The 12558-nt window shown below is 41.6% G+C and overlaps 1 protein-coding gene across 1 annotated transcript in view; it reads right to left on the reverse strand.

Moving 5' to 3' along the window:
- znf407 (zinc finger protein 407) overlaps positions 1-12558 on the reverse strand; it is a 169656-nt gene that overhangs the window by 43555 nt on the left and 113543 nt on the right. The window contains exons 7-8 of the mRNA XM_085365138.1: positions 6804-6887; positions 4593-4713 (exon numbers count right to left, since the gene is read on the reverse strand). Of these exons, the coding sequence (XP_085221264.1) occupies positions 4593-4713; positions 6804-6887 (205 nt within the window). The remainder of the gene's footprint in view (positions 1-4592; positions 4714-6803; positions 6888-12558) is intronic.

Below are 12558 nucleotides of genomic sequence, written 5' to 3' on the forward strand. Positions count from 1 at the left end.
CTTAATTTGACAGCCATATTAAAGATTAATATCAGTTTGTACATGCTTCAGATAGCTTTCCTTCGAAGTCTTTAATTCTCACTTGCTTTTGCAACTTTGTACTTTTGTATTACTCGCAGCAACAACTCCACCTCATTGTTAGTCCATTTATAAAAACTCTGTGCTTTTCCTCGTCATTTTACCGCGACGTTTCAACGAGCTGGAAAGTAAATAAGCGGCAGACAGAAATGAGGCAGGCTGAATCTTCTTGCATTTCACGCATGCGCAATACTGGAGCGTAAGCGTTTTCGTCCGTTTCAATGTGGACGCACAACTCTGTGAAAACGTCTGAAAACGCTAGTGTGGACGCGGAGCGTTTTCAGACAAAAACGCTGTTTGGTGTGAGTATTTCACAGACTGCTGATCTTCTGGGATTTTCCCACACAGCCATCTCTAGGGTTTACAGAGAATGGTCCAAAAAAAGAAAATATCTATTAAGCACCAGATCTCTGGGTGAAAATGACTGGGTGATGCCAGCAGTTGGAATAGAACAGCCACGCTGAAAGGAAGGCGAACGTAACTCAGCCTCTAATTACAACTAAGGCATACAGATCGCTTTTTTGAATGCCCAACATGTTAAACCTTGAAGCAGAAGGACTAAAGCAGCAGAAAACCACACTAGACCTGTCAGCTAAGAACAGGAAGCTGAGGCAACATTTTCATGGTAGGTTCAGAATTTGGTGTAAACATCATGAAAACCTGGATCCATTTTTTGATCTTCAATGGTACACGCTGCCGGTGGCAGTGCAATAATGTGAGGGACATTTTCTTAAAACACCACAGCCCACCTGAGTATTGTTGCTGACCATGTCCATCCCTTTATGACCACATTGAACGCATGATGTGATGGCTGCTTCCAATGGGAAAATGCACCATGTAACAGAGCTCACTTAATATCACACTAGTTTCTTTAACATGGCAGTAAGTTCACTGCACTCAAATGGACTCCACAGTCATCAGATCTCAATCCAATGGAGCACCTTGGCTGTGGTGGAACAGGAGACTAACATAATAGGCTTAAGGCTGACAAATCTGCAGCAACCGTGTGACGCTGTCATGTTAATATGGACCAAAATCTCTGAGGAATGCTTCCAGCACCTTGTTGAATCTGTACCATAAAGAATTGGGGTACTTCTGCAGGCAAAAGGGTGTCCAACCACGTACTAGCAGCATGTGCTTTATAAAGTGTCTACAGGAACTGACCTTAGTTGTCATTTTCATATTTTATCCAAAAAACTGTCAAAAATTGCTGTGATTACTTTCTTATCAGCCTCATAAGCAAAACAATAACAGATTCACAGGCAAATCACGGCCATCTGTTGACTTTTCATTGGCATACGGACAAAAAAAAGAACTTTAAACTGTCTCATGCTCCTAAATTAACACAAATGATGCTGTTAAAAAATGCATTTAATACCAAAAGTGAGCTGATTTCTTATTCGAAAGCGGGAGCATAAATAGATAAAATTTGAAGCGGAGCTAAAAGGTTCTAAAGAGAGAGCGGGTGGATTCCTAGGGGGGCCATGCTATCTCTCAGATATGGTAATGGCGTAATTGTCATATTAAAACAACACAACGTGCGTTTAGGAGTCAGCAGGTGTCACAGTTAGTGAAAGCCCACACCAGCCCTCCTACTATACACTGTATTAATTAGTCCAACGCTGTTTCAACTTCCTCCCCCACCCATGCACTCACCATGGGAATCAGCCATACTGATGCTCATCGGCTACATCACCCCTTCTCTGCCACTTTCTGCTTCTCCCCTCTCTCTCTCCCCCCTTTATTTAAGCCATTTCCATATTCCTCCTCCCAAAGACTGTATGGTAATGGGAGAGGTGTAATTGAGAGGCGCTTCGTTAGAGGAGATTTAAATGCGCTTCTTTGTGTGCGTTAAGAGTTGTGGGGGGTGCAGGGTCTGTATTTGGATCACTGGTGCTATTTGGATTCTTATTCTGCCAGGGAGGCCCAGTTATCATCATTAATGCCTCTCCCTCCTCCTTCGTCTCTCACTTCACTTTTACAAGGTCGCAAACCTTCCTGCCACTGACAGCGAGCGTGTCGTCCTCAAAGCCGCCGTCGCCTTGAATTGGAAACACTGCTTTAACAGGTAGATTGAAACATGAATGGTGCGGCATTCAATAAACAAAACCAGCCCCACAGTCACGGCGACGTGCAGGATTCAGAGGCTACATATCAATTAGGCCGTTTTAGATGCCACTGTGACTTTAATGAGAAAAAAAGAGAGTGGGAAAAAAAATCCTCCTCTTTGTGAGCGATAAAAACGATTTCTTAAAAATTATAGTAAAGAAGTTTCGCAGCTTGCATAAACAGCTGCAGAGTAGTCAAATAGACATCATTAATTGACAGCCCAGGACTCACGGTGCAATATCATTAGAATATTTTTACCACTATTTCCCATCTATAATTATCCCCCCTCTATTATCTATCTCTGTCTGAATGGTAGATGAGTGGCATTTGATAGATCATTTACTCCCTGCTCATTTACATGCATTTGAGAAGCAGCCTTGATGGGGATAATACTGCATTAAGTGAGAAACATAGCTGCCATTTAACATGCTACATCTATAAAACAGATACATTTTCTTTGGGCAAGAACTGTCAGTCACCTAGCTGCTTCATTAATGCTTCAATACTCAATATTGCTCTATGGCTGCATCCTATATATTTCATAAGCCCGGCTTGTATTACAAGGTCAAACAGGCTAACTCATCTACCAGCTCCTTATCACGGTCAGGCCACGAGAGACGTCACGGTTTTAAAAATGCATTCAGACAATAAAAGCCAAGCAAAGATGGGACCCCTCACGGGTGTCTAGGGCCCCACACATTCAATTCCTCATCCTCACATTAGCGAGCCCAGCAGGGCTTTTCCACAACGTCCCTACACCTCCTCCCACCTTTCTTCCTCCCTTCGGGACCTCTCTAAACCCTCGGAGGCCACCAAAATGTTAATTGGGCTTCTAATTTACTGTTTCATTTGCTGCTATCTGTAACAATCATTATGTATCAGTGAAGGATCACAGGTCTGTATACAGTATCTTTCCCACTGTGAGGTTCAATCAGTGGAGCGGTTTGATATGAGTTTAAAATTTAAACAAAAGTAAAATGTAGGCTTGAGGATCTTATAAAATCTGATCCTTATGTGACTCTTTTGCACGTACACCCACTGACCTGACGAGAGGGACCTTTGTATTTTTATAGAGCCGTGTGTCTTTAGTGTGCAGAATTTTAAGCAACAAAACTTAATGCTCCTAACATTAAAATGAAAGACAGTGAAATCTGATAACTTTCACACGCATTTTGCTCAAAAATAAATGTTTCACCTCGTGACGATACTTAGAGTCAGGAGAAGAACGAGGTACATCACACTTAATGCTAGAAACTACCTAACAACAACAACGAAAAGGTCAATCTCAGTGTTGCACTCTGACAAAATATTGGGAAAAAATCTGTAGTAGTAAAACACAGAGTTGAGCCAACCAATCAGGAAGACAATACAGTCACTGGTTGTGTTAACAAATTAGATTAAATACAGGGCATAACCAAATATAAGCAGGATTTATCGTCTCAGAAATGAAACTTAGTTAAACTTAAATTAAACAATAAAAGACCTATGCTAGTCGCTTCCTACACGATAACCAAAAGAGACGTTCTGTGATATCTTTGGACACCGGGAGATAAAATCCTTTGATAATTGCTGAAGAATAGCCTGACTGCAGCTATTACTTCTCAGCATTTCATTTTTTTTCCCCCAAGTTGAACTGAATACAAAAGACAGATGAAATGAGTCAAGTGCTTCACTACGGCGGAGCAGGTGTAGCAAGCAGCTGAAATGACTTTGTCACAGAGGGGAAAAAACGAATGAAGAGTACATCTAAAACCAATGATGGGTTTGAGATCATTCCCTTTCACACTCTTCTGCCACATCCTGACGAGGAAGCGCGGGGTGAGAGAAAGACAGAAGGGGGGAGGAGAGGAGAGAGAGACAGAGAAAGATGGAGAGAGATGGAGATGTGCAACGCCAGCCAAAACTTTTTCAATTTCACCGACAATTTCCTGTGTAATTACTGATGCGGTATGATGGTGTTTTAATGACAGGGACCTGCCAGTGACAGTGACATTGTGTGTGTGTGTGTGTGTGTGTGTGTGTGTGTGTGTGTGTGTGTGTGTGTGTGAGGGAGAGTAAGAGTGTGTGTGTGTGTTGGGGAAATCTGGCTGGGCCTGTTGATGATGGCAGAGTGATGAGATGGAGCCGTGCTGTGGAGATTAGACCTGTCTGCCCTCAACGTCTCCCACCCACCCGCCACACACACACACACACTCAAAGCCTCTAGCATTAACACCCCACCCTCTCCACCAACCCACCAAACTACCCCACAATGCCACCTGCTATCTCACCAACACACACACCACACTCTTACAAACCCACCCCCCACATCCCCATCCTATCCCCACCTATCAACCCTCTGATCATCAGTGCCACGGTGGCAGCCATCAGCGCCACCAACCGTGTGGAGGTCAATGAGGCGGTACCTGTAGTCGCACCAGGGGCAGCGGTACGGTTTCTCCCCGGTGTGAACACGTTTGTGCCGTGATAGGTGGGACTGCGTGGTGGAGGCGAAGTTGCAGAGCTTACATTTGAAGGGCCTCTCTCCTGTGGGCGGAGGGATTGAAAAGATAAGAGACACAGACAAGACAGCAGTGATGAGACCGTAGTGACCCACTAATGTGAGCTAAAACAAACATGCATACATTGAGAGATAGCAGGTAGCAGGATTTATCTGACAATGGGTGTAGGTCCCTCTGGTGCTGCAAAAAAACTTTAATTAATAAGTAAATATAAAATGAGGCGCTGTGTTAAACTCGACTATACAAAGACTAAACACACGGTTTTGTCAACTGTTGTATGAAAGCTGTAATTTTAAATCAGTTAAACATATAAGGGAAAAGCTCTGACAGGGTTTGCGTCTGCTGAAGAAAAGCCATTTAAGGATGTAAGTGGAGAAAGTTTTCTTATATTTTTAAGTAAAAGTTGAATAACAATAAAGGCTGGGATTCAAAGAAAAGTCACTTGTATAAAAGCATACAATATAAGGTTAATGGTAAAACTATGTATAAACAAATACTTTACATTTCAACTTCTTCTGTGAGAGTTAAACACATATTTTAGATCCAGCTGAAATGTGTGTTCTGTAAGAAGTGGAAGTATCAGTTGGTTGTAGTGCTGTGTTTTCAACCAAATCAGTTCATCTCTCAACAGGACCGGAAACTTATGTATAGATTTCAAAAAAATACAATGAGTGAGATTTTGATGGTAATCCAGATAAGGCTTTTTACTGTTTGTACTGTAATTTCCGTAACTGAAGCACGGCCATTAATCTACAGAAATAGCATATGGGCTGCACAGCCAAAAACCTGTAAAGAACTCTGAAAACAGTGGGTATCTATGTGGTACAAGGATGAGGGTGGCCTGGTCTGATGAGACATTTATACAACAGAGACACCTGGATGGTTATTGTTCACCTAGGGAAGAGGTAGAACCTGCATGAACTGTGCTAAGAAGGCAAATTGACGGAGAAGTGGGACGAAACGTTGGGTCCCCTCATTTAAGTGGACGTCACCTTGTTCCACTTACCTAAACAATGCAAACATACAGCCCTCCTATTAGCAGGATACCAACCTCACTTCACAACTACAAGAGTAAAAGGATCTGCTGCTAACATCTTGGTACCTGATACCCTCAGAGGACTTGTTCAGTCCATGCTATGATTGGTCATATCTGTTCTGGCAGCACCAGTGGGACCTACACAAGACAGGTATCTCTAATGATGTGGGTTATCATGTTTGTCTGGAGTGTAAGAATAAAAAACAAACAAAACAGGTTTTTGTTTTTTTACTTGTAATTAATTTTATTTGTGGCAGTTGTGTATTTTTTTTTTTTTTGTCGTGACATTTAAAGGAACTTTGTTATATCCGCTGTTTCTTTAGTACTGCTTCAGTGACATTTATATATTGAGAATAAGATTAGCCATTCAATTTCCAATTGGAAAAAAACACAAAACACCTGAACAAAGCTGCTTGAGGAGACTTCAAACACAGAAATATTCATATTAGCACTGGTCGTTAAAAATCTGCACCTGTCAAACTGAGGACAGTCCCTTCATGTGAACCTGTATCGCCACAGATTTGGACATGTGGCTAAATCAGTGGAATTGACACGTGTCAACGTGGCAGAGGAGGACAGAAATTGGCGGTTTTAGGGGGAAAAAATGGCAGCAAAACTGAGGAGCAAACAAAATGAATAATGAAAACCTAAATGAATATTTATAACAGGATTCTTGATCCTTGGACGCCTGCCAGACAACGGCTAAGAACAGTATTTGTTTCACTATCTCAATTTCCCCCCAAAAAAACACTCGTTATTGACAGCCTATCTGAAAAATGCAATTTCCCTAAGCGACAGAATGACATGGTGAAATGATAACTGAAATTAAAAATCTCAGATTCAGTCAGCCACACTGGTACACATGCCTATCACTGACAGCAGCATGTCACACTGATGCGCCTGTGTGTGAGTGTATGTGTGCGACCGAGGGAGGGCAAACGGTTGCCTAAACTACACGGCTGCTCGGATCTCGGTGTCAAACACCTTCTGACATGGTGAAGGCATGAACACGTGGGAATCAGTTTGTGCGACAAGACAAGTTTCCAACATGAGTTCAGGGTGTGTGAGTCGGTGCTTACCTGTGTGTTGGCGTCTGTGTTTGGTGAGGGCATGTCTGGTGCCTCCCGCAAAACCACACAGGTCACATAAATAAGACTTTTCTCCTGCAGAGATAGAGAGTGAGAGAGAAACATAGTGCTTTAGGGATATCAGCGGTTGTGAAAAACAGAGTGGATGAGAAACCAGAATTATACGCAGGGAAAAATATTTTGCTTAATTTGCTTTTGTTTTTGCAGAAATGCTCTCATTCAAACGCAAATCACATTCAAGAGATTAAAAAATGGTTTAAAGATTAATTTCAGTCAATTAAAAATTTGAAGCTGAAGCAATTAAAGAGGTTCAGAACAAAGCCAAGGTTTACCATACCACCTTAAGTGAACATAACATGTATACAGCAAAAAAAGCACTTAAAAGCTCATCTAAATCTGTAAAAGCAGGCATCTGCTGGTAGCTATGGACCTGAGAGTACACCTGAAACACCCTATAGTATTCTGTGTGTGTGTGTGTGTGTGTGTGTGTGTGTGTGTGTGTGTGTGTGTGTGTGTGTGTGTGTGTGGGGGGGGGGGGGGGGGGGGGGGGGGGAATAATTAAAGATGTCTTTGAAAAATGACATAAAGCAACAAAAACTGCTTATTTTTAGTTTCTGAAAATGCAGAAGGACATCAAACCTTTACGATCTGTATTTAGTCTGTTCTGTATCATTCTTTAAGTGAATGCCCATTTTTTTAAACTTATTTTGATATGCTAGGAATGTGAAGTCACTTAGAATGAAAAAAACAACTGGTTTTACAGCTGGCTTCGTTCACTCGAGCATGTTAATCTACACTGTTGATGAAACTGATCCAGGTTTCAGGTGTTTTCCTTCTGTCTGCCTCAAATCAAGATCAGCATAATTAATCTGTCCTTTAATTATACTTTTAATCGCTTTTAATTTTAATACTGAATTAACACGACTCAAAAAACGATCTAGCTAAACAGTAAATTTGCAGTCTCAATTATCACAGGGTGGTACTAAGTGAAGGGTTGTTGAATTTGATTTATGAAATCCCCTGAGTGGAAAAGTTTGATGCGGGAAAGAATGAGCAATCCCACTCTCGGTGGAAATGGTAGCCGAGGAGCCACTGAGCAAAATCTGAGAGCTCGAGTTAAGACAAAGAGGAGAGAAAATGGTTCGACAGGGAAAATGTGTGAAGTGGGAGAAAGGCAGAAGGCGAGAAAAGAAGAGACAGACTGAACAGATGAGCAGAGGGTCTAGTTGGCTAACAGATGAGCCAAGCAGAAGTCACAGATCACTAGTGTATATCCATCAGAGCTCTCATAGCTAACTAATTCCTCCAATCAGATGGATCCGTGTAAATATGTCAAATGGGGGACGGGAAATTGCCAGTGTGGTTTATTGACTGTGATAAAATCTGAAAAGCACCGCTGAACATAATTACATACTTGTCAGAGCCATAAAAATTAGCTTTATTATCAATGGGATGGTTTTGTACAACTTCATTTGGGGGCGATGCCTTCCAGATGGGGAGCACAGAGAGCTTTTTTACACTCCTCTTCTCTTCTCTGCATCTGGCTCTGTCATTAACAGCATGACGGTCTTTTCTCTCTCACACTCCCTCTGTCTACCTCTCTCTCTCTTTCTCTGTGACTGCCATTGCACACAGCCAGTCACACACTCCTGCACACACACACGGCAGAAACATTTGTGATAAGATGCACTCGGGGAAATGCATGCGCGCATCTAGAGAATGGACACAGATGTGTATGCAAATCCTCACACAAATCAAACTGCATGCGGTGTGATATATGTCCATGTTGTGTACCTGCACATGTATGAAAACACTGTGGGCGCCGCGTCGCCCATTTTAGCACACACGGTACGTGCAGCTGAGCTCTCCATCACTTAAATATTCAGCTAAATGCTGATGTTGAACTCCAGCTCTCGCCACATACTGATAACACATTTGGGTGACTCTTCCAGCTGGGCCTCAGTAGTGCTCTGCTCCTCTCCTGCACAGATAGCAGCTTTCACTGAATCCGCAGAGACAAAGCAGCCTCAAGTTTCCTCTATTATACCCATTTAAAGCCACTCGACTGTGAGAAGAGTTTTAATGCAGTGCCACTTAAGAGGGGAGAAAAACAGCCTTAAAAAGGTGCATTTGTTCACCAATTCATACAGGTTCACTTTTCAGTCCCTGTGTGGATGGCCTTTAAAGGAGCAATGTTTTCATATAAATGAATGTCCAGTCTGCTTTTTTTTAATGTAGCTACACAAAAAAGAAAACTCTTTGTATCAGGTGAAAAGATTCCTCGAATTTACAAACGCATTATAGAACGATAAGATCTGCAGAGCAAGCTTGCAGGACAAGCTGAATCAAAGTATCGTGGTGCTCTATAACATGGATTCATCATGATTAAACACCGTACGCAACAAGACTACTTTGCTTTGGTAGCTTTAGCATGAGTTTCAGAGTCAAAAAAGAAGGCATTAACCTTCACTTGGACTGTGCAGTGTGCTTTGATGCAAAAAAAACAAAATCAACAAAAATTCTGTATCAAGCACCACAAACAGGAGCCACACAGAACTCTTGAAACATAACCACAGCTGTAATTGTGAAACAAGGTTTTTTCTTCCCCATCTAGCATCCTACTGATTGCAGAAAACCTGGGTTTTCAAGGCCTTTGACTATAATGAATCAATAAATAAATAACACCTATATTCCACGTGTCTTTAAACTCTACATGAGTTACTAAGCATCTCGATCAGACCGTTTCTCCCCATCAGAATAACAGCGCGGGTCCCCTCCTCCGCCCTCTCCATCTCTCATTACACCCAACGCTACAAGACCCCACCACAGAAAAATCTATAGCCATCGATCCCTACGCCCAGCCGCGGTCGCCACAATTATTCTTGAGGAGGAAACGTTGGCGATAAATTACATGTGCGCTTTTCATCTGTTGTTCTGCGGGGTGGAGCACTCCCAGGACCAGGGTGGGGATGGTGAGGTGGGGTAGTTAAAAAAAAAAAAAAAGTGACAGGTTGCTATCAACATTGTACATCTGACTGCTAAAAGCAACATAGACCTTTCAGTCACCTTGTAACCTTGAATTGACTGCAAGCATGCATGACTCGGGTTAACCTTTGCCTTTAATAGGTACACTAATGACTCTTATAACTTCAAAAAAAAATTCACCTTAAAAACATATCTGTATCCAATTTAAACTTTGGATCTAGCCTGAATTCATTTGAGACTGTGAACCCTGACCTCATACATCAGTCCTGAAGGCCAGATATACAAAGCTGCAAACAAATGCAATTCAAGTCACAGATCACGAACAGCTATGCAACTGAGTGTGCGCAAAATCCACACACTAAAATGTCCTAAAAACACAGCTCCCGCTAATACATTTGCACTCAGAGCCCTTAAACTTTTTTGGGGGCTATTTGAAAATAGCTATCACTTCGTCTCCTTTGTTCCCATGGTACACCTCAACTCTCCGCCCTTTACTGGAATTAAATACGCCTTATTGCGAGACAATAAAAGAACTTTGAAGTCAAAATATACAACCCTTCTTTGCATGTGTGTGCGGATACATATATATGTGTGCGCCTGTGTGCGTTTTAAATAACCCCGGAGGAGTCTGCATGCAGCTATAATTGCCTCCCTCATTAGTTATGTTTTAGCAGGAGCGGATGGGAGGGCAATTAATTTTACCGCTTAATTTTTGACACGGAATCCGCTGTTGTATTGATGTGCTCGCCATTTTGGGTCTCATTTTTCAGGGAAATTAATTGACAAAGTGTGAAGATTTATCAGCATATCGCCAGATTAAGCGACAAACTGAAGCAATGAGGAAATCAATTGTGGCCCTGTCGCTGTGTCCAGACCTCCTCTATGCACTCCACCACCACCACCACAATGCCCAAGAGCCTGGGAAAAACTGGGTGGGTCGGATTCAGTCCACTTATTTATTTTTTTGAGCCGCTCATTCATCAGCCGTTACAAATGACCCTGGCGGCTGTCGACCACTAGATCCCCCATCCACGCCCTCTACCCCCCTCCCTCGGACTGGTCTGTGAGCAGAGAATGATTAACATAAAAAACACACAAATCAGAGAGCAACAGCGGCATTAGAGGCAGGAGAAGGAGCGCAGAGATTTTAACTTTTTTTAAGCTGTCCTTTTAGGGAGCGGGGCTCAGCATGTCACAATCAGCAACTCTATCCATGGGATCCCACTAACTTGATTTTGGTCATCTAGACGTTGCGTTTTCAGTGGGAGAAACCTCACCTGACTGCAGGTTTCCCCAACCTTATAAACAATATATTTGAATAACGGCCAAAATTAGCACCACTGACTAACAATGGTCCATGAAGTCAGTTTCAGGATCATTAATATGCACATTTTCATGACCAATTATCAGTGGCCATGAGTAACAAGTCTTTCCCTTTTCTCGTATCCATGGGATGACTATTATCTATCAAGCAAATGTTAACGGCTGATATCTTAGAAAAGAAAGCAGTCAGATAAATGATGTACAGGAGGGAAAGGAAGAGTAAGAAGAACAAAAGGAAAAAAATATCGTAGGCGAGTTAAGTACCCATCAACTGACTCATTAGAACCATTGATGACTTTCATGCCAATCACAGTTACAAGTTTGCAAGTAGTTAAAGCAAACCCTCATTAATAAGTATTTATTTCTTGTAGTCAGTAGAATGTTTTCACATTAAATCAAGGATATGAGGTTACTGAAGCTGTTGGGAAAACAGTAGGAAAGGTGAAGCTGGTGGTGCAGAGCTGGTGAGTGTGAATGTTTCTATTTTGAAGCATGTGTCTGAAAAACAAGTATTGTAAGATTTAGACTGACTCTGAGACGACCAATGAAGTTTATGTTGAAACTCCAGCCACTTCTCTCTGAGACAGACACAGTGGGCAAAGGCAGTAAACGCAGGCTGAGTGTGAGAAAAAGTTTTTCTGGGGTTAAAATTTGTCATATTTAGTGTAAACTTTGCTGTAGGCTGAGAGAACTCATCCCCCTCTCTGTCCCTAATACCTCCAGAATGCAGGGGTGTGTCTAAAGGTGGTCATTGGGTGTCCACCTCTGAAATTAAGCTTTAGTTACTAAATGTCGAGCAGATTTCAATTGTTAAAATGAAATATACATCTACTAATAAACTATGCTATATTATTATAGTTTAAGATATGCAAAGAAACAACTTTTTCCCCCATGTATCAAATGTTAAACTGAAAACTTGATCGGTCACAGATGCTCTGCTGTTCATCTTATGTCACTCTATTGTACCTTTATGTACCACTGAACATTATATTGGCACATGAAATGCTAACACTCATAAAATAGGGCATAAAATATTTTGTAGCTTCTGAAAAAAGTGGTTAAAAAAATCACCACAAAGCAATATTGAAGTCCAAAATAAGTTAAATAAAAGCAGGATTCTCATTTCAAACCAAGAAACAACAAGTGACAACTGTTGCTAGCACATTTCAACAGTTGGAGCTAGCTAGCAAATAAAGAAGTACCGTCACCTAATTTTGGTTTCTTGTATTATAAGTGTAATAAGGAAATATACAACACTAACTGTCTCACATCCAGTAAAAAATAGTAACTGTTTACACTGATTAGAGATAACTATCAACAGGTAGTCACTACTGCTGCTTTAATGAGTAATATCTAAATGAGGACTGCCGCAGAGTGACTCTTGGTGTGCTGAATTATTGAAAATCCATTTTCAAAAGAGTTCCCTGAAGTTCGGAGA

The sequence above is a fragment of the Diplotaxodon limnothrissa genome, linkage group LG11 (assembly GCF_057381915.1).
Source record: "Diplotaxodon limnothrissa isolate DT_005_m linkage group LG11, D_limnothrissa_male_GT1.1, whole genome shotgun sequence".
In the NCBI taxonomy this organism is placed as follows: domain Eukaryota; kingdom Metazoa; phylum Chordata; class Actinopteri; order Cichliformes; family Cichlidae; genus Diplotaxodon; species Diplotaxodon limnothrissa.